General features: G+C 46.7%; 1 protein-coding gene across 2 annotated transcripts in view; it reads right to left on the reverse strand.

Moving 5' to 3' along the window:
• The window catches only part of PRICKLE2 (prickle planar cell polarity protein 2), a 105,589-nt gene extending 80,596 nt beyond the window's left edge, over positions 1 to 24,993 (reverse strand). For both annotated transcript variants that reach the window (XM_062630222.1, XM_062630221.1), the window contains exons 1-2: positions 24,869 to 24,993; positions 24,485 to 24,570 (exon numbers count right to left, since the gene is read on the reverse strand). In XM_062630222.1, the coding sequence (XP_062486206.1) occupies positions 24,485 to 24,570; positions 24,869 to 24,910 (128 nt within the window). In that variant the 5' untranslated portion in view covers positions 24,911 to 24,993. The remainder of the gene's footprint in view (positions 1 to 24,484; positions 24,571 to 24,868) is intronic.
• Between the last annotated feature and the right edge of the window lie 163 nt (positions 24,994 to 25,156).

The raw sequence follows: 25,156 nt of genomic DNA on the forward strand, positions 1-25,156 counted from the left end.
CTGCAGGGTGCTTTAGGCACACAAGGATGAACAGACATAGGCACAGGCACACAATGGTAAACATATACATCCAGACCCTGAGCCACTCAGCGCTTGGAAACCTGTTTGCGTTAACAGGAATGAAGTCCATGAGGAACAAGGAGTGGTGAAACAGCATCAGGAAACACCTAATCTACCAGAGAACCATGGGACCTATTTCCAGCTGATCTAATTGAAGCAAGCAGAAGATGAACCTGACAGTCTTTACTCAAGTGAGGCTCCTTCAGGAGCCAGCAAGACATCCTCATGCTGCAAATCCAGGATGGTGGTGAACACTGAGCCAGCCCTCAGGAGTTACAGCAGATTTGGGATGTTTGACTGAGGAGGAACTGAATCTGGTTTGGAGCTTGTTTGCAGAGCATGAAAACTCAGCTCTCACCTTTCTTGTCCTGTCATTAGTGCTCCACCACCCACTGGCAGGTTCTGACACATGAAGCTCCTGTGGTCCCCACCATCCTCACCACAAGGCTGTGTGTGTGTAGATGGGAGCACTTTCCTTGGCTGTCTCCACCAGTACTAGCTTCAGATGCAGTGCCAGTGGAAAAAAAGCCTAAAGCACCCAGCTTGCCCATCACTCTCACCATTCCAATGGTGGGCCATGTCACACTGGAGAACAGGGTCGGATGCTCCCAGTGCCTGCATACAATCCTGGCTGCATGACAGCCTGTTTCACGCACCTAGCTCTGCCTTGCTCTCTCATAACCACATCTACCAAGGATTTTAGGAGATGCAGGAGTTCTACAGATACTCTCAGAGAAGCAGCCCCATACCATGCCCCCAGTGCACCAGCTCACACCGTGGTCCATCTACGCCACGGGCAGGACAGGACATGCACCTTTGCAGCAGCATAGCCCATTGACCCTACTGGAGATGTCCCACTGACACCAGTGGGAATGGGACCACATCCTAACACACGGGATACAGGTGGGAGCTGCTCAGAGAGGATGGTTTAGGTAAACATCATACAAAATAGCTGAATCCTGATCCCTCTGCAGAAATGCATCTGCTTGTATTTACCACCCACATACTATTTTATTAAGATATAATCTCAAACAAGAATTGTTGCCATTGCTAAAGTTTATTTTAACATATGGCTCTAACTGTGCCTAAGAAAAACATGTAAAATAAATTTCAATGTGCTATTCTTGCCTATCGGCTTTTATAATTTTTTTTTTAATGCACAATATATATTTACACATTCCAAACATGAGGGGGGGATACATGTAAGTTAAAAAGTTATATTAGTCACATGGTGACTGTTAAGTGTAAAAAGCACTGTGGTTCCTTTGTGCCAGTCCACAACCACGAGTGTTGTTTTAATTTTCAATAGGCAAAAGGTAATTTGTGGTTTCATAAATTCTGTTCAAGACATTGTAATTCCTACCTGGTCACAGCTGTCAGACATGGATATGCTATCCCCTGGTGATGGAGTTTTAAAACCAGAGATGGATGTAAAAATACTGAGGTATTTAAAAGGCAGGAACATTCTTTCAGTCCACAAAGAGCGCAGCTGAAGTCCTGGCAGGGGTAAGCTGCTTTTGCTACAGTTCAACCAGGTACCTAAACGCACATCTACTATCAAGCACAGGAGCAGACTCTGCTGCCTTTGATAAACCACCCATGTACACATCTTTAAGCACATGATTTGCACCATGATCATGGATATCACGACACCATTAACAGGAAATCGTCTGCAGAGCGAGCATCCCCAGGGTGTCCAGTTCCCTCATCCCATTGGCACACACACAGGGTGTGGGCACTCATCCTGCTCCTACAAATGGGAACACAATTTGCTTCCCAAATTATTCCCCCAGGCCTTAGATGAGTGGCTGATGGCACTGATCAGTGCTGCAAAAGTGAAATGCAATAACACATCGGAATGATAAAACCCTTGGACTGGCACAGACAGAGCGGCATTCCCACATGGAAGCAGGCCCTCTGCCCAGGTTGTTCAGAACTGCTTATTCCAATGGAGAAGCATCCTGATGAGGGACCGGCGTGTCACACTCAGCCGGAAGGATGCCTATGCCTCAGTGGGATGCAGCCCATGGAAAGATACCACTGAACAGCCCAGGCTTTCCCTGGGCTGGACTGCTGTGATCCTCCAACCCTTCACAGCTTTGTTTCTCATCCATACAATGCAAACACTGATGCAACCAAGGGTGGCAATCACAGAATCATTTAGGTTGGAAAAGACCCTTAAGGTCATCAAGTCCAACCATAAACCCAATGAGTCTTGCTCCGCTCATGAAGCCATACAACAAGAACACGCCAGCCATCCCCAGGTGGAAAATGAACTCCCAACTCATGAGCAAGCACACCCAGAGCTGGAAACAGCTCATGTCACAAACATGGATGAAGTTACACCAAAACACCCCTACAACAGTCCCTGCTTTTCATGCTTAGAGGGACACAGCCCTAAATGTATTTATCCTCATGTGAAAGAGAAACCTAACTGGATATATTCTAAAGTATCAGCTTTGTTTCTTCACCAATAAAGCAGAATGCCACTCTCCCACATGTTTATTTGAAATAGGGATTTAGCAAGTATTAAATGCTCTCCTCTTAGCTACGGTTCCAGACCAGGATTTAAGTATCTCTGCTACAAGACAAATTTGAGTTTTAAACCACAGTAAGCACATTCTAAAAATGGAATAAAATAATCAATTCCATGTGCAAATCTCTGTCCCCCCTCCCTGGTAACCCTCCTGACCCAAATACAACCGATGCTGTGACCTGCATGGGATGGTTCCCTTGGCTTGCTTAAAGAAAAAGAACCCAGAAAGCCAAGGCAGAAAATACTCCCAAATATTTGCAGTTTTCAGCTGATTTCCCTCAAAGGACAGCATGAGGAGGAGGATGAACCCTGAGACCACTTGCAAAGGCCACTTTGCAAAGACACAGCATTCTTTAACCAGTATTTATGTATCTACCCGCATCCTGTTTTGATGTAAACCGTAACGTTGCTTCATCACTGTGCTAAAGGAGCAAATCCCAGCAGATCTGGCAGAGCACTTAAGCCACCGCTTAACTTCCAGCCCAGCAGTTGCTCAACGGGGCTATTCATGGGCCCTGCATAGACTTTAGTCCTTCCCGCACCAAGCGGTGCTGAGCTCTTTCCGTGGTGCAATCTGGAGTTCCCAGCAGGAGATATTTTCACCTCTGCCCTCTGGCTTTATCTCCTCTCTTCATGCTTCACGTGATGCAACGGCATGGAAAAAAAAAGGGGAAATCATACAGAATGCAATGACTTTCATTTGTTTTCAGTGTTATTGGCCTGGAGGCAGCACAAGTAATGGGCAGCAAAGGGTGGTATTGCTGATCCCAGCCTGGCTCACCATTACAGACACAGTAGTACTAGCATTCTGTTTATTCCTAGGACACTATTCATGCAGAAGACACTCAAGATTAACCTTACATCAGGCATGGGGTTATCATTTTATGATAGGTGTGTCTTTTTTATCTCTATTTTTTACAGAAAATAAAAAAGAATTATATCTTTCTACATCCAGTGAATTAAACTCCTTATAATTAGGGCTGCTGGTTTCCATGGTAACAAGGATCCAACTCTGTTTTATGTGAAATAAGAAAGAAAGAATAGCTCCACTCCAGCTGTTGGTGTGGTCTGGGCACTGCAAGCCAGAGACAGGATGGTGCTGATGGTGCTGCAGACGTGGTGGAGCTTGGGGCAGATTCGCTCTGCTGCCAGTGCCACTGCACCGAAGGAGGGATGCACGCTGAAATACTCCATCTCCATCTGGCCAAAGTGATGGATGTGGGCAAAAGGCAGATGGGAGCTTCTCCAGTCTCCCCACTGGCACCCATGTCCCCTTGTCCTGGGACATGCCACCACCATCATCATCTCTCTTTCTGCAAGAACAGCATTACCCACACCCTTTCCCAAGGGTTATAGCCTCCTCTGTGATGACTTCACCTCTAATAACAACTTCCAGGGCCCCACGGGCTCCAGAGGAAAATAAACTCCAGTTATTTTTTCCCTTTTACAGAGCTCTTATTTTAAGCATTTGCTGTGGGTGTAAAAGAGAAAAAAAGACACACCTATGGTAGCTGGGATAAAGCACTGTGGGTATGATGTGATTCTGGCAAGCACTAAAGTGAATCACAGGAGTATCTACGCCGACTTTCTAAAGCAGCAATTTGCCTGGGCCAGCCTTCTGTAACAGATGTTGCTGTTTATATAGATGTTTTTGTGTTGCTTTTTCAAATGCATGAGAAGACAAGCAAATATAATAATTATATAATATATATATTTTATTATATATATATAATATATAATAAAAGCCAGCAATATAATAATCCCCATCACCACGCCAACACTGCTCTGCACATACAGGTCTGTAACATGGAAGATGAACACAGGCAAAAAACCAAATGCACAATGAATGCCTGCTGGTGCGGAGAGGCAGTGCTCAGCAGCATCACTGCCCATCTGCCAGGATGCAGGCCCCCACAGACCACAGTTTGGGGAAAAGAAGGAGGATTTTACCAAAAGTGGGTGATAAGAGACCATGCAGACACATTTCTGGTGCCACACCATGTGCGGTCTGCCATGAACTCCACATGCAACAGGAAATCAATGTCGGCATAACTGTCTCCATCAGCTTGGGGCTGATAACGACATTGCCCAAGCCTGATTTGATTTCACAAATCAATAGTGAGTGCTTAAGGAGGGAGCTGGCTAGAAAAGGCTTTGTGTGCAAATTTCCATGGGGAAAAAATGGGGCGTTTTCCATTACAATTTCACCGTTGACATTTTGAACAAACAAGCCCTTTTCTTCTGCCCTCTTTCCTCAGAGACACCGTGACATGCACGTGAGATGCAGGGCCCAAGGTTTCCCTGGGTGGGCGCGGGGGAAAGCAGCATCTCCTGCAGAGCTGCTCTGTGTCCCCAGGAACCCAGTCCCTTGCAGAGAAACTAAGGAGAAGAATAAAAATAGAAGCTAATTACACACTTCGGAACCAAGACCTGGGCACCCGGAAAGCCGACAAACCTAAAAGCCCCCCAGGTCACTTCTAGAAATGTGGACCTTGTTATTTTCTAGGTGGCTTTTCCCTCTCCTCCTGCATCTGGCAACCCAGGCCAATGCCTGTATACATAGCAGCTCAAGGGACGCTGGCCGATGGGACGGCCCCTCTCACCCACAGCTAGACTTCATGCACCCCACATAATTTGAAAGAAGCTCCTGGCCTCCACTTGTCACCAAAGTGTTGGAGGTCATTTCCAATCAAAGCACCACAGACTCATGCAGCCCTCTTTATATTGTGCTCCGGGGCCAGAGTTGTTCAAACAGTCAAAACGGCTGGTTACATCCACAAATTATCCATACTAACAAATGTCTCAGGAAAGAAACAAAAATGTTGGAAACACGGGTGTTCACTTCTGCTGAAGAATGCCTGTGATTTTTAAATGCTTTCCAAGAAAACAGTTTTCACTTTACCTTCAACCAAAAAGTCTTTTCCTTATCCATAAAGAATCTTAATTACAGATAAACTCAACCAGTTACAGATAAACAGAGAACCAGTTTGGCTGTAGCAAATCTGCTACTGCTACTATACTGTAAGCCAAAAAGGAAACAGACAGGACTTGGTTGAGCTTCCATGTGCTGCTTTGAGGAGAACCTTGGCCATCATTGTGGCCCCAGTGCTGACACACACTCCTCAGTCTCCCAGCCTGCAGGCTGAGGATGGTGTGACCTTGCTGAAGGAAGCTAACCTGGTTGAGAGCAATCCAAGGTGGTCTCTCATGCAGGGGCACTGAACTGGTACAAACGATGCTGCAGATGCAGAAAGAATACCTGGGGACACCAAATACCTAGAAATCACACGTGGCTTATAAAGTGTGTAACTGGGTGTGAAGGAACCTCAGAGAGACATTCACGCTATTCCCCTCTTCTCAGCACTACTGCAAACTGTCCTGTTTACCTGACTCACCTCCTCTGTGCTGTGCTGCAAAAACCAGAGCACCTCATAAACCACCAAATTACTGTCTGCTTGTCTGTGTTTTTTAGTAGAAAGAACAGAAACACTACATTTGAGGAGTCATCCCTTTTGCTTCCAGACACTCATCAGACCTGTTTTCTCCCCCATGAGCTTTAGCAGATTATGAGCACTAAGGAAGCTTTACCAAGGAAGTTTTTCAACCCAAGTCTAACATTAAATACAGCTCAAGGTCACAGGACACTCAAATCCAGCAGGGACATAACGTGGCACGAGGCATTTGTGAAATTCACTTCGGAAATGCACAGAGGTGCTCACAGAGGTATCTAACCCGATCAAAGAGACTTGTATTTTTCATGAGCAAGCAATTCACTTTACCAGGAAAGAGACAAATTTAATTTTCAATGTGATCTCCAACAAAACAATATTTTCTCGTTACTATGTCACCTGAAAGGAAAACCTCTTGCCTCAGTGACAGCCAGCTAACTGCACTGCTGCACGCCCCCCAGCAGCACTAACTCGTGGAGGGAATGCAGCCACGTGCATCATTTTTGGCTCATGGTGTCTTTGATTTGATGGGGACTTTTAAAAAGACATGCTGAAACCAAGGACTAGAAAGCCTCTTTGGGGAGGCTGAGGGAAAATCGTGGGAGCCTCATAATGCCTGTGGGACCAGGGACCCACCAAAGCCCTGCAGATCCATACAGGGACCCCCTGGGTTTCACATCAAGCCCTGAGGACCAGCTGCCCTGCACCTTAACCCGAGCTGCACCTCTAATCCAAGATGCATAACGCTCGAAGGGGAGAAAAAGACATCTGCTGACCATCAGTAGATATGGCAAGAATCCAACAACAATAAGAGAAAGGGCTTAAAGACATAACCGTTTCTTTTCCTTACACCCCTCCTCCATGGCTACCAGCCTCGCGGTGCTGAAGAAGTGCCCTGATGAGTAAATATCTCCTTTCCCTTAGCAACAGTTAGCAACAGAGTCAAGTTTTTTTTCCTCCTTGCTCAAATGAAACACATCCCAAGCTAACACAGACGATTTAAACGGCAATAAATATAGGACGTGGGTGTAAGCAAAAATCGCTGAAATGCAAATCACACTTTTTAGCCTGGGTTATTTTAAAGCACGAGCAGGGTTGCCAATGATCTGTAGAAAGAGGGCTAGAGGGGAAAGAAGAAATGCAGGAAGATTCTGAAGGAGGACAGAGAGATACTGCCCATTCCTCCTGAGCAAAGCGCAGGAACAGTGATGATACCCCAATGTTTGCCTTCAGCCTTTGGTACAACTTGAGTTTCTGCAGCAGATTGCCCTGTCTGCAAACTGCAAAGGTCACATCTAGTGAAAAATCTGTTAAATGCATAACCCCAGCGCACAGCAAACGTATTCTTTTCACGGCTCTATTCCTTTAACAGTTCATTTAAGACGTCTGCCTTGCCTTTTTCCATTTGGTGTTGGGAAAATGTTTTCTTTCACCTGGCATAGAGCCCAACTCAACAGAAAGAGAGAGATCTCCCCGTTTCCATGGGGCCCTGCAGTATAAGACACAGGACTAATTCTACCCTTAAGCTGGGCACTTTTCAGCTCTGTCACTGGGTATTTCATCCACTTCCCTTTTGCCCAAGCTCTTTTCCTCCACTTCCATTTAGAGAATGAGTTGATCTTTTTCTGGTTCACTGGTGGTACCACCAAGAGTGATCCCCTACCACCATCTCTGCTTCTCCAAGCATTGTCACCATCACCACCAGCCCTGGTGCCCATGCAAGCCCTCTCCCTGCAGCCCTTCCCCATCCCACCTCTCCAAGCCTCAGTCCCAAAGAACACAAATCTCTGCTGCCACCATCCCAGCAAAGCACTGTGAGATGCAGGTCTAGCTGGGCTTTTTGGTGATACCTTGCTGCTCTTCCTCCACCAAGAGAAATATTCCCAATGTCAATGAATCACAGAATGGTTTGGGTTGGAAGGGACCTTAAAGCTCATCCAGTTCCAACCCCTGCCATAGGCAGGGACAACTTCCACTAGAGCAGGTTGCTCCAAGCCCCATCTAATCCAGACTTGAACACTGCCAGGCATGGGACAGCCACAATTTTCAGACCAATCACAATGCCTTAAACAAGACCACAGAAGGCAGCCTGGTTTCTACCCAAATCCAAACAAAGCCTAATATCACTAACTGCAAAACCAAACCATGGTGGGTCCTGCTGATAATGCGTTGCTACAGGGCATACCGAGGACTCGGTGGTTCCAGGGGAAAAAAACAGCTCTTCAGAATGCCTAGGGATACAGGGACAACAGCGAGGAGATGGTGATGGAGCCAGGCAGCTCCAACATGCCCAGATTTTATTTCTCTAGAGACCCTGAGAGCTAACAGCATTTGGTTCCTGCTGTCTGAGACTTTCAGGATAAAAGGCTGTTTCACTTTTATTCATTTCATTTTTGAAACTGAAGCTGGAGCAGGCAGAAAGCAGCTCCACAGCAGAGGAAGCCCAACTCCTCGCTGATACTGTGCAACACCACATCCCCTTCTTCACCCCGTTCTCTTCCAATAATGGAAACCTATCAGGTGCTTTTCTCCAAATAGCTTCCAAGACGGAGAAGTCCTCTACCTGATGGTGAACCTAGAGCTGATTCCCATCTCTTCCACCATCAGGACAAGACCTCACACTGTAATGCATGTTACAAGGCCATGTTGAATGGATTTGTAGCTAAAATGACTTGGTAGAATGATGCCAGCTGTGCCGGCTGAGAATTGGGCTGCTTCATGTTTATCTATAACATGTAGATATTTAAATCCCTAAGCCTGAAGTAAAATAATTTAGAAGCTCCAGCTATAAAAGATCTGCTCCCAAATCCTCATTGCTTTTCAATCCTAGTCTCCAACACATTATATTCTTTCTGCATTTAATGTGCCCTTAAGGTGGGGATTAGGTAGGCATTTGATTATGTCTTTTATGTTTATAGCAATTCATTTCCAAACCCTTACAAACTTTAATTAAATGCTACATTTTCACTGCCTCATCCTGAATTAAGAGGGAAAAATCTGTCCTCAAACAAAATTTACATTTCTAAAGCGCTTTTTTTTCCTGTGCAAGCACCTTGGGGCTACTGTATAAAATCATTCTGAGCTGCCTTAAGATGTATCAGCGCAGACATCAAAGCAGCTCTAATACCGAGCCTCATGCAGCCCTGCAGACAGCTGAGATCACTACATTTGCAAGCAAGAAATAAAACAGCTCCTGCCAAAGCCAACCATTGATCCCTTCTAAAGGTGGCCATGGAGAAAGTGAGAGCAGCAGCTGAGCTCCAAGGTGAAGGCTGGTTTCTGCTTCTGGAAGAAAGCTCATAGGAAGGGTCCCAGTAGCCACAAGCATGGCAGTTTATCCAGCCCCACAGCATCATTATCCATGACAGCAGACACCATCACATTCCCATGTAGCCAAAGGGATGCTGAGCATCCCGAGTGAGGAGCGGAGCTCAACATATCCAGCTTCCCAGAGCTGGCAATGATCAAGCCATCTCCAAAGGTAACCCCCCTGCCTTAACTATAAAGATTTACAGTGACTGGGAAATGTAATGCCATTGCTTTAAAACCTTGACCCTTCTATTAGAGTTGGTAGCAGTCAGGGTCACCCTATCCCAGGCTCAGCGAAAGGCCACACACCAACATGCATCCTTTCTGTGGTTGTTTTGCGGAGGGGACAGTACAAAATTTGTCTCTCTTCAGTATTCAGGAGCTGAGAGACTGGATTTAGAGCCAATTTTTAATTACAGGTTGAAAATCGGGAATTTGATGCATTTTTAAAGTCTGGGTGCAGCAGAACCCATTCTCAGGAACTGTCAGCTCAAAAAAAGACACGGATTTCATAAGATTAGCTGAGCTCTGCAGTTTTGCCCTTCGGGGCCAAGATAGAAGAATGATATCAAATTTTTATCAGCTAAGAAATTCAAGCCTAGCTTGAACACCACCACATCTCTGCAGTCCATCAGAACAAATCCAAACTGCACAAGGAGAATACTAAAGAGATTTAGTTCAAAATCTCGCAGGTTGGGTAGCATCAAGGTCAAAGCTGCAGATACTCCTGTGCACAGATACACAAAATGTTGAATCAGTAGCAAGATACCTGTTTTCTGCTTTCCTGCAACTGCTTTCCTGCCTGTGCATTCAATGATATGAAGGGGTTCAGTCTCCAAGGATGCTGTGCCTCCCCATCCTACAGGCTTCACGGCAGCACAGGGAGATATGAAGCTATGGGTAGTGCATAAAACCCACTCAAGCTTGCAGGGTACCCAAGCTCATTTGCCCATTTAAATGAGCCCTTTAAACAGCTTGGGAGGTGGGATTTAAATCATTGATCAGCCTTGTGCTTGCCCTCTGTGCTTGGCTGAAATTTCACTTGCAGGGTTACCATGGTTAGAAACACCGGGTGTGCACGCACTGTCCCGCTACTGCAAACTCATCCATCGCTCATATTCAAAAGGCTTAACTTGGATCACACAAAGGCATTTCCCAGTGAGAACCACAGTCAGGCCGAATTTTGGCCTTCTAGCTGCAGTTGTTGCCATCACAGAGCATTAAGAAGATGTAAAGCTGTATTTTTACCTTGCCTAAAACACCCTGCACAAAGGCCAGACAGCTTTTATTCAACGGCTGTCATCACAGGTTTGCACTGAGCATTGCTTTCCAGGTCCCTGGGAAATTCATGGCACGTCTCCCAGTAACTTCCCCAGGGCCAGGATTTCACCCCAAACTTGGAAGAGCTCAGGCCAAAAAGAAGGTTTAAATAGTCACCGTGTGTGCCTGCAGCAAGCGGCTGGAGCAGAAACCCAGTGTTTAACAGCACCAGCAGCCCTGCAAAGTTTTACAAGACACAACCCTCACGTTAGAGGATCCATTTTCTTTCTTTATAAAGTATACTGGGCCTTTCCACAAGCTCCTTTTATTGGTCCATTTGGCTACTTGCTCCTTTTATGAACTACTTAAGTTCCTGGATCATCTGGAAAAGCCCACGAGGACATGAACCACAATGTGCTAGCCATTGGTAACAACCTTCTGTGCTACCACAGCTTGGGCACCCTGCATGACAGCACAGAAGAGAAAAGCCAGCAGGCAGGGCAGCTGGATTTCATCACCTGAAAGGAAGTACACAGCATCTTTTTAACCCGCTTACTGCCTACAAGGTTTTGGAGGTGCAAAGTTGATAGAAATATCCCAAGCCCAGGTGCCTTTCACCTCAGCCCCAAGTCCATTTGGCAGCAAACAAGCAGTTAAGACTGGGAAATATTTTTACCAGGCTCCTATATCTTTTCCATGGGGGTCCTTTAATGGCTACAGTTAACGAACAATCTTGCATGGAGGTCCACATGCTAACATAACAACATATTTTAACTGTGTATTTAAGTAGTTTCATTTCTATTGACATTGGCTAAGGTGAGTCCTAAGGCTCACCAGTCTCTAGCACAAGGCTGGCCTGCCCACGAGTGCAGCCTTTTGAGTTACACATTGCCAAATCTCTTGTAATGATGACAAGCTCCTGCAAAACATCTCATAAGCATTATTTCCCAAGGAGACGGGTGCCTGAAGCACTTGGTGTGCTAAGTCTGGTGCTTTGTGGCATGGTCAGCGCTGAAAAAAAGGCCAATAAAGCCTTACAAGAGAAGAAAAGCCAAGAAGCAGGAGCAGAAATGTGCCTGTCTCCTGCCCGAAAACCTGGAGCCAGTGGGGCAGAACCAGGATCCTGCAGTGGTATCTTGCTTTCGGTCCCAGTCCCAGAGCTGCAAGAGTTCATCCCCAGTAGCATCTTCCCAGTACCTCCCAGCCCAACAGCCCAGGCAGGAGCAATCTGGTAGGGCTGTAGGACCAGCATCTGGTAGGACCAAGCTGCTCTTATTGCTCCAAAACATGCCACAAGGAATCACTGTAATGGGACAAATCATTCCCAGAGCCCAGCTCCAGAAAAGCAATTACCCTGGCACATCAAGACAACAGCATTTCTATCCTGGTGAGGTGTTTAGCAACACACAGGCCAGCCTCTACCCTTGAAATTACTCACGTATTTAATGCCTTTGCTGTCCCAAGCTCTTGTGAAATAACAAGGCAAGGGTGAACGCTGCTTGCTGCAATCCCGTGTAACAAGGAGCTCTGCTGCCCTCCCAAATAGCAGGGCCTATTTAAGAAAAAGCCTTACTACTGTAATCTTGGATTACTCCCTACCACCCAAATCCATTTCATTTTAATTAGTGCCCATTATTATAAAGCCCCTCCAACATTTCCATATTTCTCTGATCACTACATTCCACAAATACTCAGCAGCAAAATCCACCCAGCTGTGTATTTTGCATAAACTGGTTATCTTGAACCACATGCCCTCTCACTCTTCTTACCAGCCCCATATTTTATACAACAGTGTTGACACTTTCAGCCTCTTGCAGGAACACTGCTTTGAGAGATTTAAATTAAGCCCAATCCAAGCAGCTCGATGGGGGAGACAAGAGGAAATCCAAATTCCTCTTGAATTAATGACTGAAGTATGAAAATTCAGGATGGTACCTTATGGTTTCACCAGAAAAACAGCACAAAATCCAGCTACTCTAAGTCTTTTAACAGCACCACAGTGAAGCCAAAAGCTGAGCACTTAAAAAAAAACACAAGGTGCACTGAGAGTTCAATGAGAAACACATCTTGGTAGTGTCTGTGCAGTTATTTAGAGGAGGGGAGAAAGAAAGAAAAAAATAAGTCTATTTCTATTAGAAAACTCTGATTACACAAGAAGAGGCTCCAGCTGTAATGACTGGCTTTGGGCAATTAAGGACATCTCTGTACCTACAGGAATGGGTCCCTCATTAGCAAACAAGTGCTTCATCTTCCACGTAATGATGCTCCGGGCAGCACACAGCCCTCCTGCCTTGCCCCTGGGGCCAGGCCTGCTTCCTGCTCCATCCACCAAACTCAGTATTTTAAGTGTCCTTAAACAGCAGATAACTTCTAAAGAGAGGGTAAGAACCATCCTGCAGACTTTCACAAGAACCCTGCAATTCCACCAGATTGGTTCTGCCAGGAACCAGACTACAGCACTTCAAACTCCAGCACAGAACCCCCCAGTCCCCAGATGTGCTGCTGCTTTCCTAGGAGAAACAACTCATGATTTCACATACCCCACTTTTATCCATCTTTCAAGATATTTCCTTGACTCGGGATAGTTCCCGATGTCATAAGATGTCTCCAGACTCTGTCTTTGCAAGGAAGATGAAGCCTGCAACCATTCACTAGCTGGGGCCTCTTTGTTTTCCCCTCTCAGCATGCCTCAATCCCCTCTGAAGCTTAACGTAACACCAGGCTGAGCATTAATCAACACAACGTGCGCTCCATCCAACTTCAGCAACCACTACAAACATTATATTTTATATTATGTCCTGGAATTATTTTTATATATATGCCACCCTGTGTCTTTTTATAGACACACTCACACACATACATAAGCAAATATACACACACAGTATTTTATTTCTGCAAAATTAAAGCGTAGTGACTTTTTTCTTCCCTTCAGCCCCAAGCAGCAGCGATGTCGAGCACCCTCTGCTGTACACAGAGACAAATGCTTCTTTGTTTAAAAAGATCCATTAGTTTTTTATTTAATACTTCTAACTTTACTTCAGACAAAATATTTATTCAACTTCTATTTGATCACTTGGAGTGCAGTGCGCAGGACTAATGCCACCAGATTTCTCCTGTCAGACCAAAAGATTCCTATCTCCTACAGGCTGCACCAGCAGAAAGTAAATAGTCTGGGCTGGAACGGCACAGGGCACAGTGTGAAAATGTTTTATTTATACGTTTGAAAATAGAAAAGGGAAATCAGAACAAACAATATAGCTTTATTATGCAGGCATTTATCAGATAGCCTTCACACTTCAGCACATCGCTCCTCTATTAGAGGTACAAGCTGAAACTATCACGTGGCAACATAAAATCATTTTTCTTTTGTAAAGCAGCATTGTTCCTGCTACTGGAAGGAAAGATAATATTAAAACATATTCAAATGTATGTATTTGAAACTGCTACATCTTGTAATAAATTATGCACTCGATATTGAAAATCCAAGCTACGCTGCACAATCCTGACTTAAGAATATTAACTTTTATTGTCTTCTCACGTCCCAGCTCTTCTCAAATCTGACATTTAAAGGGGATGCGTTTCCAGCACATGGTCTTTATGGCACCAAACACAGATTTAATATGGCATGGGCCCATCTCCATCATGAGTGTTCCCATTTGTTTGGCAGGAAAGAAGAAGAAGGGAATCAGGGAATCAGCCTTATCCCTGCCCCACTGCCACTTCTTCAAACGCTGCATCATCTTAAGCAAAAGCCTGACCTCTGTAGGATTGTGGGTTTGCAAAACCAGGGATCAAATCATCTGCAAAGAGTCAGGGCAGGTTACAAGACAACAAACCCATCAGCATCCCTGCAAAGAGGTCCACATCCATCCAAGGCGGATGGGTCAAAGACCATCCAGGTCTTTCCCCAAGGACCAGTCCCTGACATGACAGCCTGGGGAGGATGAAGCAGCACCATGCAGTATGCAAACATCCAAATCCCCGTTATTGGCATCATGATGTATTTCCCCACCTCTGCTTCATGCTCTTGCAGAAGGAGATGTCTTTTTTTAACCCATCTCTGTGCAACACCTTGGTTCTGCAAGCAGGGCCCATCTGCTCTGCAAAGCTGTGGGCATCTCCACACTGCCCTGGGAGAGGGGCCCTGGGGCCAGAGCACCCATGGGTGCAGTCTCCAGGGATGCCTAAGCCCCCGGGTGCTTCCACGCAGCCACCCTGTGCTGTTGGTGGATGAGCTGGTTGCCAACCAGTAGAGCCACACCAGCACAACTGGTTCCACATCCCTTCCAGTGATTCACTGCAAAACCTCTCCATTTCCAGCATTTGTATTCACTTCACAGCTTGGATTTCCTAGAGGAGGCAATAACCAGGAAAACAAGCCTCCTCTTATGCCCTCCTGTAAATGTGCCCACATGAAGCTGACCAAAAATATCCCAGTCTATTTTTCTAAATGAAATCTTTTACCAGCACTTTTTCCTCAACAAAATGTTGTGGTTTTTTTTTTTATAACTTTTCATCTTGCCTTTCTCAGGGATTCTTGTCCTAGATTCCCCATCTTGGTTGAAGGCCAAGCATCATGAGCTGAGCCAGAGGGAATATAAAAGCATCTTTCTAAGACGCTATAGAAAGGAAGAAGAATTGGACCCTGGGAGCCAATTCACTTTCATGCCTTGGGTATTTAAGGATCAAACACGCATTTGTGAGCTGACACGAGGTAAAAAGGTAGTTTTGAGACTTTAAGGCGTTAAAGAAGCCTCTGAAAGCATCCTTTTACCAACTAGAGTGCAAGAGAAACCCAGGAGCTGCAATGCACGCTGGAGCACGGCTGCTGAGCCCCTGGGGACAGCCTGTGATGGGGACAGCCAGGCTCACCCACCACTCCTGGTGTCACCATGGCACAGCGCACTCATCACCACTGCCCACAGGCAAAGCAAACAGCTAAAGACAAGGAAACAGTAACCACCTGAGACACGCTAGGGAGGTTTCCTATGGTTACTGCTGCCATGGAAATACTTTTTTGTTAGCTTGATCTAAATAGTATCTGGCTCCTTGGCTGCAGGAGGCTTCCTGCAAGCTTGGGTTGGGTCCTTAGACCTGCACCCTGCTATCAGGGTGTGACCACATCAAGCACCGGCTGCCCATAAGAATCTCAAACTCAAACGGGGGGTTTCCTCCCAGCTCTCCCAGCCCATGGCTTGGCTTCAAGAAGAAGAGGAAGAAAGAAAGTGGAAAGAAGGGGGGTGGGAAATAGACATCTTTTACTAATTGCTCACAGATGTGTGCAAGCAGCTCCTATTTCAACTGCCAGCAGCTCCTGCTCTTCCTGATGGGCTTTGGAGCAAGAGAAACCCCTCACAGGGAGACGGACTCTCCTCCATCCATCCACAGGCTCTGCACAGGGATTTCAGTAATTATATTTATATACTCCCCTTATCAGAGAGAGCAGCCATTATGTCTGTTATCACCACGGCAGCAGCATCTGCACGACGGCAATTGATAGGGGATGAAATATTTGTTGCAATGGCCGAGTACAAAGTGCCTCCCTCCGTGGTAATAATAATTGTAATACTTAGCTCTCCAAGTGTTAGGCTCTAGCATCAGGGCCCTGTGGGGAGCAAACAGCCACAGGCAGGAAGAAATGGCCCCTCCAGCAGCAGAAGGGAGCACCCCGAGTTTTATATTCACCTCTTGGCCCCAGCACTGGTGAACCTCAGAAAGGCTCTGCACCAATGCCTGGGAGGACACAACAGCCCACCAGAAGTCTCTTTACAGCCATGCTCGGGAGCCTTGCCCTGAAATTAGTTTTCCTCCCATCAGACAATTCTGCTAATGTTACAAATTCTTCAGACATTAGATAGTGACTACAGGGATGCTGCGTGCACAGGGAAGAGTCCCCAGCCCGGCTTGGCTGGGAGATTATTCATCAGAGGGGGGGGAAAAAAGGCAAATATCCAAATGAGCATCATGAATTGCAAAACCATCTGTCAAAGGTCTCTGCTGATACTATCAAACTTAAGCTTGGTGATACTTAAGCTTGGCCAAACTTAAGCTTGGTGATAGACTTACAACCCAGACAATGAAAACACAATTGATTATTTGAAGAGTGACTCACTAAGTGTAATAAGGATGGATTACTGGGCAGGGTGGGGAACGAGTGGGGAGAATGTCTTTGGAAAATAAAAGGCTGCAGATTGACTTTTTAAAGACAAACAGAATGGGAACAAAACCAAAGAAACACTCTTGAAAGCACTGAAGAGACCTCTACAGTGGAGAGCAACAAAGAGGAGAGCACTTGGGGGTTCCCCAGCTGAGGATTGGCGATACCACCCTTTATCCACCCAGTTTGGCTTTCTTTCCAAATTGGTGGCCAGGAGCTTTTTCTTTCATGCCATACAGTGCTCGTGAGAAAGGCCTGTTGTAAACCCTCTATTAAAGGAGTAGGAGTTTTACCTCCCCATTGAACACGTACTGCATGCCCTGGTTGGTGGGATGCATCCTGCAGGGAGCACAGACTGTGCACTCCTGTGGAGCTACCAAGAGGGACCAAGAGGGATGAGGCTTGTGGCAGGACAGGAAAACTCAATAAGCAGATGGGGAAGCCAAAGGCAAGGAAGACATCTCAGCCTGGTGTGCCATGGGACCAATGAGATCCTTCATCTCCAACCTCCTCCAGCCTCCTCTCATCAGAGGCTTCAAAAACTGATTACTCTGGGCTCAGGGTGATGCATAAGCTCAGGACTTTACACATGCAGCAGCACTGAGCTGTTAAATCAGTTCACCACATCTTACTAAATCACATGCTATGCGGCACCCAAATCCATAACCACAGCCTCCAGCACCAATGGGTACCATTGCAAGCCAATCCATCCCGCTTCTGAGCTTTGCAGGTCTGTCACAGGGAATTCCATCCCTAAAGTCTCTGTGAAGAAGCTGTGCTTTGCCAGTGTCCAGCAGCAGAGCTCCACGGCTGAGGCACCGGGAAAGCACTCACCAGCTACCATTCTCCTTTCAGGGTGGCAAACCCCACTTGCTTGCACCAGGTAACATTTTAGTCTTTGCGTACCAAGAAACAGCTGTAGACATTGTCCCAAAAATTTAGTGCAAAAACACCCCACAAACTTTTAAAAAGATTCATTTAGTTGTAAAATGGTAATTTTTCAGTACTAGTCTGCTCTGCCCCCTCCCTCATCAGTGTCATTCACATCACTCCAGAAACAGAAGAAAACCCCCAAACCCACAACAGCTTATTAGTGGTTTTTCACCCCATTCACAAAACTAAAATTGCACAAAGCTGCTTCAAAACAGACAGAAAACCTACCCACACTGCTCCTTCTCTAGGGGAAAGTCTGCTTTTCCAGCTTCTGCCAGCAATGGAGCAGGGCAGAGCCCAGCAGCAGAGCAACCCCACTTAAAGCAGCTGCAGACTAGGGCCCTGTGTTCAGCTGAAATTTAATCAAGAAGCGTCTCAAACTCCTTTGAGTTCTTGCAATACAATCCCGAGTGGCTTGTAAAGGACTTCAAACAGGCTCTGTGGGCTTGCCCGGAAACAAGCACATACCTCACCTGCTCTTTCGTACATCGCATACAAAAAATTAAAGAATTCATTTTAGGCTTTTCGCCAGAGACAGCACTGCCTCCAATATTGTAATGCTCTGTTAATGTGCATATCCTGTCTCCCAGCCAACGCAAACAGGATACCTTATCAGTCTCGGCTGTTCTAAGTGCTGTTTCAGCATCAGGGCATGAAGATGTGGAAGGGACAGGCCAAAAAATGGGTTGGGAGTTCCTTAAATTCAGCTGCGTGCTTGACATTTATTAAAACATAAGTTGTCCCTGGGCAGGACAAAGCTGATCCTGACACTACAATCACCCAAACTCCCATCCCAACAGCTTGGCTGCTCCTTGGCAGAGATGCTGTGGGAATGTTGACAGCAGCACAGGCCATCACTAGTTACCCTGCTTCTTCCTTACTGCCACAGGGGTTGGAAATGCAAAGAAAAAGTAGACCCTGATTTTTCAAACACTTATACAAGTGCTTAATCATGCTGGAGTGAGTAAACAGGTCAGCTGAAGCCACTGATGCCAAACAAAGTCCATGCCCTGCATCCTCCTGAGCTGAGATTCAGCAGCCACCTACACCAAACTCCCCCAGGCACTGAGGCTGAAGGACACCGACTTTGTCAATGAGTAACCTGAGGGAATGACTTCTACTTTCTGAGCTGCTTGTGACAAACAAAACCTAAACCCAAGCTAACAACACCAACCCTTTTGTGAAAGGCTTGAAAAATAAGCAGACAAGACCACTTTTATTTTTTGCATCCCCTACAGAGGATGAAAGCATCCTTGGATACAGGCGATTCCTTACCACCCCTGGGGACACGCACAGGTCTCCTGGGGACAGCAGCCTGCTGACCTCAGGTATTCACCTCTGGAGCAGACCACACCAGCTGAATTTTACTTATTTCAGCAGTTTCCCCACTGCAAAATGAAGAACTAGCTAAACCCCCCCAGGCCCGGCACAATTCTCTGCAAAAGCAATGCAACCATGAATCCATTCAAGGTAAGGTATCGGTATTCTCACACCACCAAAGCCTTTCAAATAAACAATGCAGGGTAGTGTGGAATATCTGAATCTTAAAGGAGACAGAGGCACAAAGCAAGTTATTCATGAAAGGCAAAAACTGAGAGTGTGTGTGTGAAAGATACATAACCTACAAAAAATGCTGAAAACATATGGAAGCAATAATCTGTACTCTTTTTTCCTTTTTTTAAAAGTAGAAACAAATGGGTCAGAATTCAGTGTTATTTGTTCATGTGCTGTGTTACAAATATCATTGTTTCTGCTCTCTGGTTAAGGCACTGTGCATCAAACCAGAGACTCAAATGTGCCTGGGATGAGCCTCCTGGAATGTCCCTGTGCTGGCAGGGCCAGCGCCAGGTAATGCAGATCCAGGCTGCAAACACAGGGAGAGTTTCTCATTGCTTTCCACACACGAACAGATATATCCAGAGCAATGGACACAGGACAAACATGAAAAGAAAACAAATATCCACTGCCTGACAATGCTTGCCTGCCTGCTTGACTGTAGGCAACTCCCTGCCTACAGTCAGTAAGGCAGAGAAAGAAGTAAAGCAATCTACTCACCACCACCTAGCAACCCCAAACATCTCTGGGTTCTGGTCAACCACCTAATTTACCAAGTCACTATCTCATGACACACATCTCTTTTCTTGTCCATAGGTTTTTGTGTTCAATCACAAGCCTTTGGGTGACCTTGCACCATCTGGGTTCCCCAGGTGGTCTCTCCTAAAAAGCTTGTCCTTGCTAATGGTCCAAGATCCAACAACACTGAATGAGATCAAACTTTGGCACTGGCCACAGTAAATTACAGTGGGATGCTGAGTTATGGGAACACATAAATGGTCAAAACAAAACTTCACTTGTTAATATGGAGCTTTAAGTCAACAGTCACATAAATTTGCCTTGGAAGGTAAGGGCTGGGCACTAAGAGCTGTATAAGCACACATCACTGATATTAGGACCATGATGTGTGACAGCAATGCATGAAGATAAGCAGACCCCTTCCTACCAAAACATGATTTCAAGGGACAGATTATATGGCATAAGTGAGAAAAAAAAGAGAGACTCCAAGAAGAGATGTAAAACATCTCACACTGAAACTAAAACCCCCGTAAACCAGTCTTTATGTCATATTTACTGCTGTTATTTAAATGCTTCTGCAAACCAGAAGAATAACTATGGCAACAAAGACTTCTCCAAAGGTTTTCAGACACTATTTCTAAAGTTATCTGCTACAGCATCTGAATGCCTTCCCTCTGAAATCAGCTGCATGCCACTGCCTCTGCAGGCTTTGCAAACCAGGTGGTACATCCTCCTTCCTCAAACCAGGGCGCAAATACCATCTTGAGATCTAGGTCTCCTCCATCTACAGTTTTAGCTGGTGCTTTTGGATAGAGAACAGGAAACAGCAAGGTCTGCTGAACTGCAAGAGTATCATTCTTTTTTGCATGGCTTTCTCAAGGAGAAAACAAGCCATGCCTCTGTGTGTTAAACACATGCCAATCTCCCAATACGAAGGATCCGCTATTTTAAATACAGTACTAAGGCTGTAATTTTTCTTTGCCCAGAGTAAATCCGAAATTAGCTCTTCTCAGTAGGCTTAACAGCAGCAAAAGCCACTCGCTCCCTTCCTGGAGCTGCCAACCATTTGTCACCTTTAAGGTTTGCATATTCACACTAATTGCACCAGGACTAGGTTATAAATTCCCTCCCTCCTCCCGGACCACCTCCCTCGAAGGCTTTTCTCTGCAAGACATTATGCAAAAGACACTCTTAATGGCTATTCATTCACCGAACTCCAGTGACAGCTTTATTTAATGCCAAAGCTTGTTAACAAGCTGAATGGCACACAGTTTAATGTAATGCAGATCTGATTAGAAAACAGCAACCGGGCTCCTAAGGAGCTGGAAGATTTTCATTGAATTTGATTTCACTTTTTCCACAGTATTGATCTGTTATTAATGAGGCTTTGGTTATGTACACCCAGTCTCCATCCTTCACACCGCAGCCCACACAGATGAACTTTGCAGTCCTTATGTACTTCACTAACAACCTACTATAAAATAAAGGGATGAGATTAGAGGAAGGAGTCACTTTGCTGTTCGGGCCATGAGAAATTGGGGGTTATACCGGTCATAGTTCAATAGCCACGTCCTCGCACCCAAGGATGGTGGAACTCAATTTTCATTCTTTTCACTCATTTTCACACACAAGCCATTTACCTTCTCCTCTTTGGGGCTAAATGATTTCAAACTGAAAATTGAATTTCTGTGTTACTACAAGAGGCAGGGGTCTGTGGCACACAGGAGGTACGAGAGCTCCAGCTTAACTGTGTCTGCAAAACGGGGTGTTTCCAATTCCTTGCTTCCACCAAAATAGTGTTAAATATGCTAACACTTTTACAGGATAATTCACTCAAATTTGAGATTATCATTTCAGAGCATAATTAAGAAGATTCAAAAACCAAACTCTACAACCAGGGACATTTTTTAGTCACTTAGCAATATGCTTTCATTATCATTTTGCACATCACCTACAGCACAGAGAGCAGTTTTATTCTAAAAAGAAAAGAGTTCTGCAGAACACAATTCATTTTTGAGTGGTTTCCCTGGCTCAGGAATGATCAATTCAACCAATGCTTAAAGTCAGCTCTCAAATCTGAGAAAAGTGGCTTTTAAGGGAACATAAGGGCACAGAAACCTTTGGTATCTAATGAAGCCATTTGCCTGCTTGACAGAGTAGCTGCACAGCTCACACCTAAAATCACAGGTAACTAGAAAATGCACATTCCTGCAGAATTATGTACATGACAGTGCTATATCAGCAATGGTTTTAGTGCCTGCCATCTTATAAATAATTTTTCTTCTCCCTAAAGCATATCACCAATTCCCATCTTTGAAGCAGAAAGGTCCCATTTACATTTATCAGCAAAACTCTGCTATTAAAGGATTATGAAAAGGCTTACAGATCCCTAATGGTTAATTGATCAGGGTTTGTGTCCTTAATCTGTGGATCCCCTCATAAACCCTTGCTTTCTTCCAAGCCCATTCTGCATGTTAAGGTGGTGGTGAGCATCCTCAGCAAGAGCTGGTTACACCACAGAGGGCACAGCCTCCCGAGCACATTTTCAACCTTCAAAACTACTATTAATAATTGCCCTTCTTATATGTCCCTGGCTTTAATAGACCAGTAGTTAGTAAAAAATGGATGTGCTTCCTCTCAAATTGTGTTCTGGCAAATAGGTTGTCTTTATTTAATTGCCTAATTATTCTTATATCAAGGCAATTAAATGTGTATGTGCAGGAGACCTCCCAGCCTGTCCAGTCCCCAGTGTAAGGTAACTTGGTGTAAGGTCTAACTTGGCTCAGTGGGGTGCAAACCTGGATGGAGCACACAAGCTGCAATGCCTCTGAGTGCTGACTCCCACTGGTACCCAATGGGCTCCCATCCTTCTCCTGCTCCAGGGGAGGTAGCCCTTCCTTCCTCAGAGAAGGCTGCTGATAGATTCCATGCAGTTTTACCCAAAATCAAGGAGGGTTTCTGAGGGTCAGGGGTCCCTCACAGAAGGGTAGGCAAGAGACAGCTACGAGTGGTCCTGAGAGGCTGGAGCCTCCTGCTCTACCTCCTCCTGCACTTAGGGCTTTGCAGGATGTGGCACAGTGGGCCAGGGCGGAGGGCACAAGGTGGAAAGAGCTGCGACACCACTCTCACCTGAACCCAGTTGGGTGCCTCTTCTGCTGAGCCACTTGGCCTTTAATGGGATGCAACCAAAATTCACTTAATTCATCAAAAGCTACAGGACAGTTGCACCCTCTGACACAGCGAAACACAAACCACAGCACCTCGTAAGCAGAGGAGAAAGTTTTGGTGACCATGGATTTTTCTTACCCTATATTTGAAAGTTCTCCTTGACACTTTTAAGCATTATAAAGCTGCTCTGCAACAACTCCAGGCAACCTGGGACAGTTCAGGAAATAATTTATAAACCCTGGAAAGAAGACAACTCATAGGTGACCTTATAAATCTATTAACACACTTGTGGCAGACTCACCCTTGGGAGGGTGTCAGGACACCATAGCTCCCACAGCCCAGGATGAAGGGGACACATTTACACCTTCATTTTCTGAAGGTCTGTATTGGGACACAAGGAACCTGGCTGTGCCACCAGCACCTGCAGGGCTGGGACCACAGTGAAGTCTCACATGCCTCCACACACCCTTCAGGGAACACCTCAGCCCACAGGCCCTGTCCTACCACCCCTCAGAGTAAATGCATCACGAAATGATGATTTACAAGGCTAAAGCTTAAGATACAACTGAAAGGGAATAAATCAATCCCCATCCTCGCCTTGAACCCACGCTTTAATCTGCTAGGATGCAGCTCTGAGAATAGGGCAGAAGCCTGGAGGAGTACCAAGCATGGCAGATGCTGGAGAAAAAGGTAAACCCTATAAAATCAGGTTAAAGGGTCACCAAGGGCTCCATAGCCTACTAAGTCTGTGCACCAGCTCCCAGAGCCCACAGCCCAGATTTAACATCACCCTGTCCCAGATCGCCCACAAGCAGGAATTCATTTCTAGGCAGCACAACGCAGGGAGGAGAGAAGGGGCAGATGTAGTATGAGGTCAGGGCTCTCGCTGTGCCTCATAGGCACTGGCACTGTTGGGCTTGTAAAGAGACACAACAGAAATAGTCAAGAATACTTGTTCATCCTACACACCCCTCGCCCGTTTCAACAGCTGCATCTCTGCTTGGCATCACAGAGGGGATAAATCCCACTATGACGGGAGATAAAGATTTCCACGTGGTGATCTGGTGCAAACCATACAGAACCCTTTCAGCCCAAATGCCCCCTTCGCACCCCCACCCTGCACAAGTTGTCCCCACCAGGTGATGGTGGTTTTGGCCCTCAGCATAACCCGGGGCAGCAGGATGAGGCCCTGACCGCAGCAGGGAGCAGACGGGCTGCAAGGTGGTAATTAGCAAACCAGTTACCCCAGTCCCGGTCCGGATCCTGCTGCGCCCCGCACCAGCGGCAGGCACGGACAGACCTGCATGCTGCACGGCAGGGCTGGCAAACCCACCCATCCAGAGCACCGGCCAGCGCGGGGAACGCGTTTAAGATTAACACGAGTGCTCCTCAAAGAGCCACATTCACACCTCGGATGCGCACAGAGTTGGGAGCGAGCCACAAACCCCTGCGAAGGGAGAGGCGGAGCGAATCCATCGGGATCCCGCTGCCCTCTGGGGGAACGGGGCGAGGGGACACGGGAGTTTCTCCGGGCCTTACCTCCACTTATGCAGGGCGAAGCCAGGACACTGGTCCCCGCAGGTGTTGCAGGGCTGGCCCCGCTCCGGCTCCCCCGACGCCGTCAGCTGCAACAGACCGAGAAAGTCAGCCCCGGCCCCTCCGCTGCGGGACGGGAAGTGCCTGCGGGACAGGGGACACACACCCGGGAGAAAAGAGGGACCGATGGGGAAAACGGGCGAGAGAAGGGGCAGGGGAGGGAACGAGGGGGACGCACCCAGAGGAAGGGGGCACTGGAGGGCAGCGAGGAGGCGGATCCACACGCACCACACCGGGGGCACAGCCCGAGCGGGCGGCGGGATAGATCCACAGGTTGGAGCGGGGCAGGGAGGGGAATGCACGCAGAACCCCGCTTCCGGTACTCACCGACCGGCTGGAGAGCCGCTTGCGGGAGCCGCGGCCGAACATGGCACCGCCACGCTCCGCGGAGCCGAGCCCAGCCCAACTGCGCGCCTGCGGCCGCCCCGTCCCGTCCCTCCGCCCGCAGCGCTCCCGCCCCTTCACCCCGCCCCTCGGCACGGCAGGCACCGCCCCGGGAGGGCCCGGCCGCGCCCCCACCCCGGGCCGGCGGTTCCCGAGTCCCGCTGGAGCTGTCATCGTTCCGCTCCAGAGTTAACGGCTCTCCCTAGCCCAGCCGCGCTCGGACAGCTCATT

Source organism: Pezoporus occidentalis, unplaced genomic scaffold (genome assembly GCF_034315485.1).
Source record: "Pezoporus occidentalis ecotype Australia unplaced genomic scaffold, CSIRO_AGI_Poc_V1 ctg35, whole genome shotgun sequence".
NCBI classification, from domain to species: domain Eukaryota; kingdom Metazoa; phylum Chordata; class Aves; order Psittaciformes; family Psittacidae; genus Pezoporus; species Pezoporus occidentalis.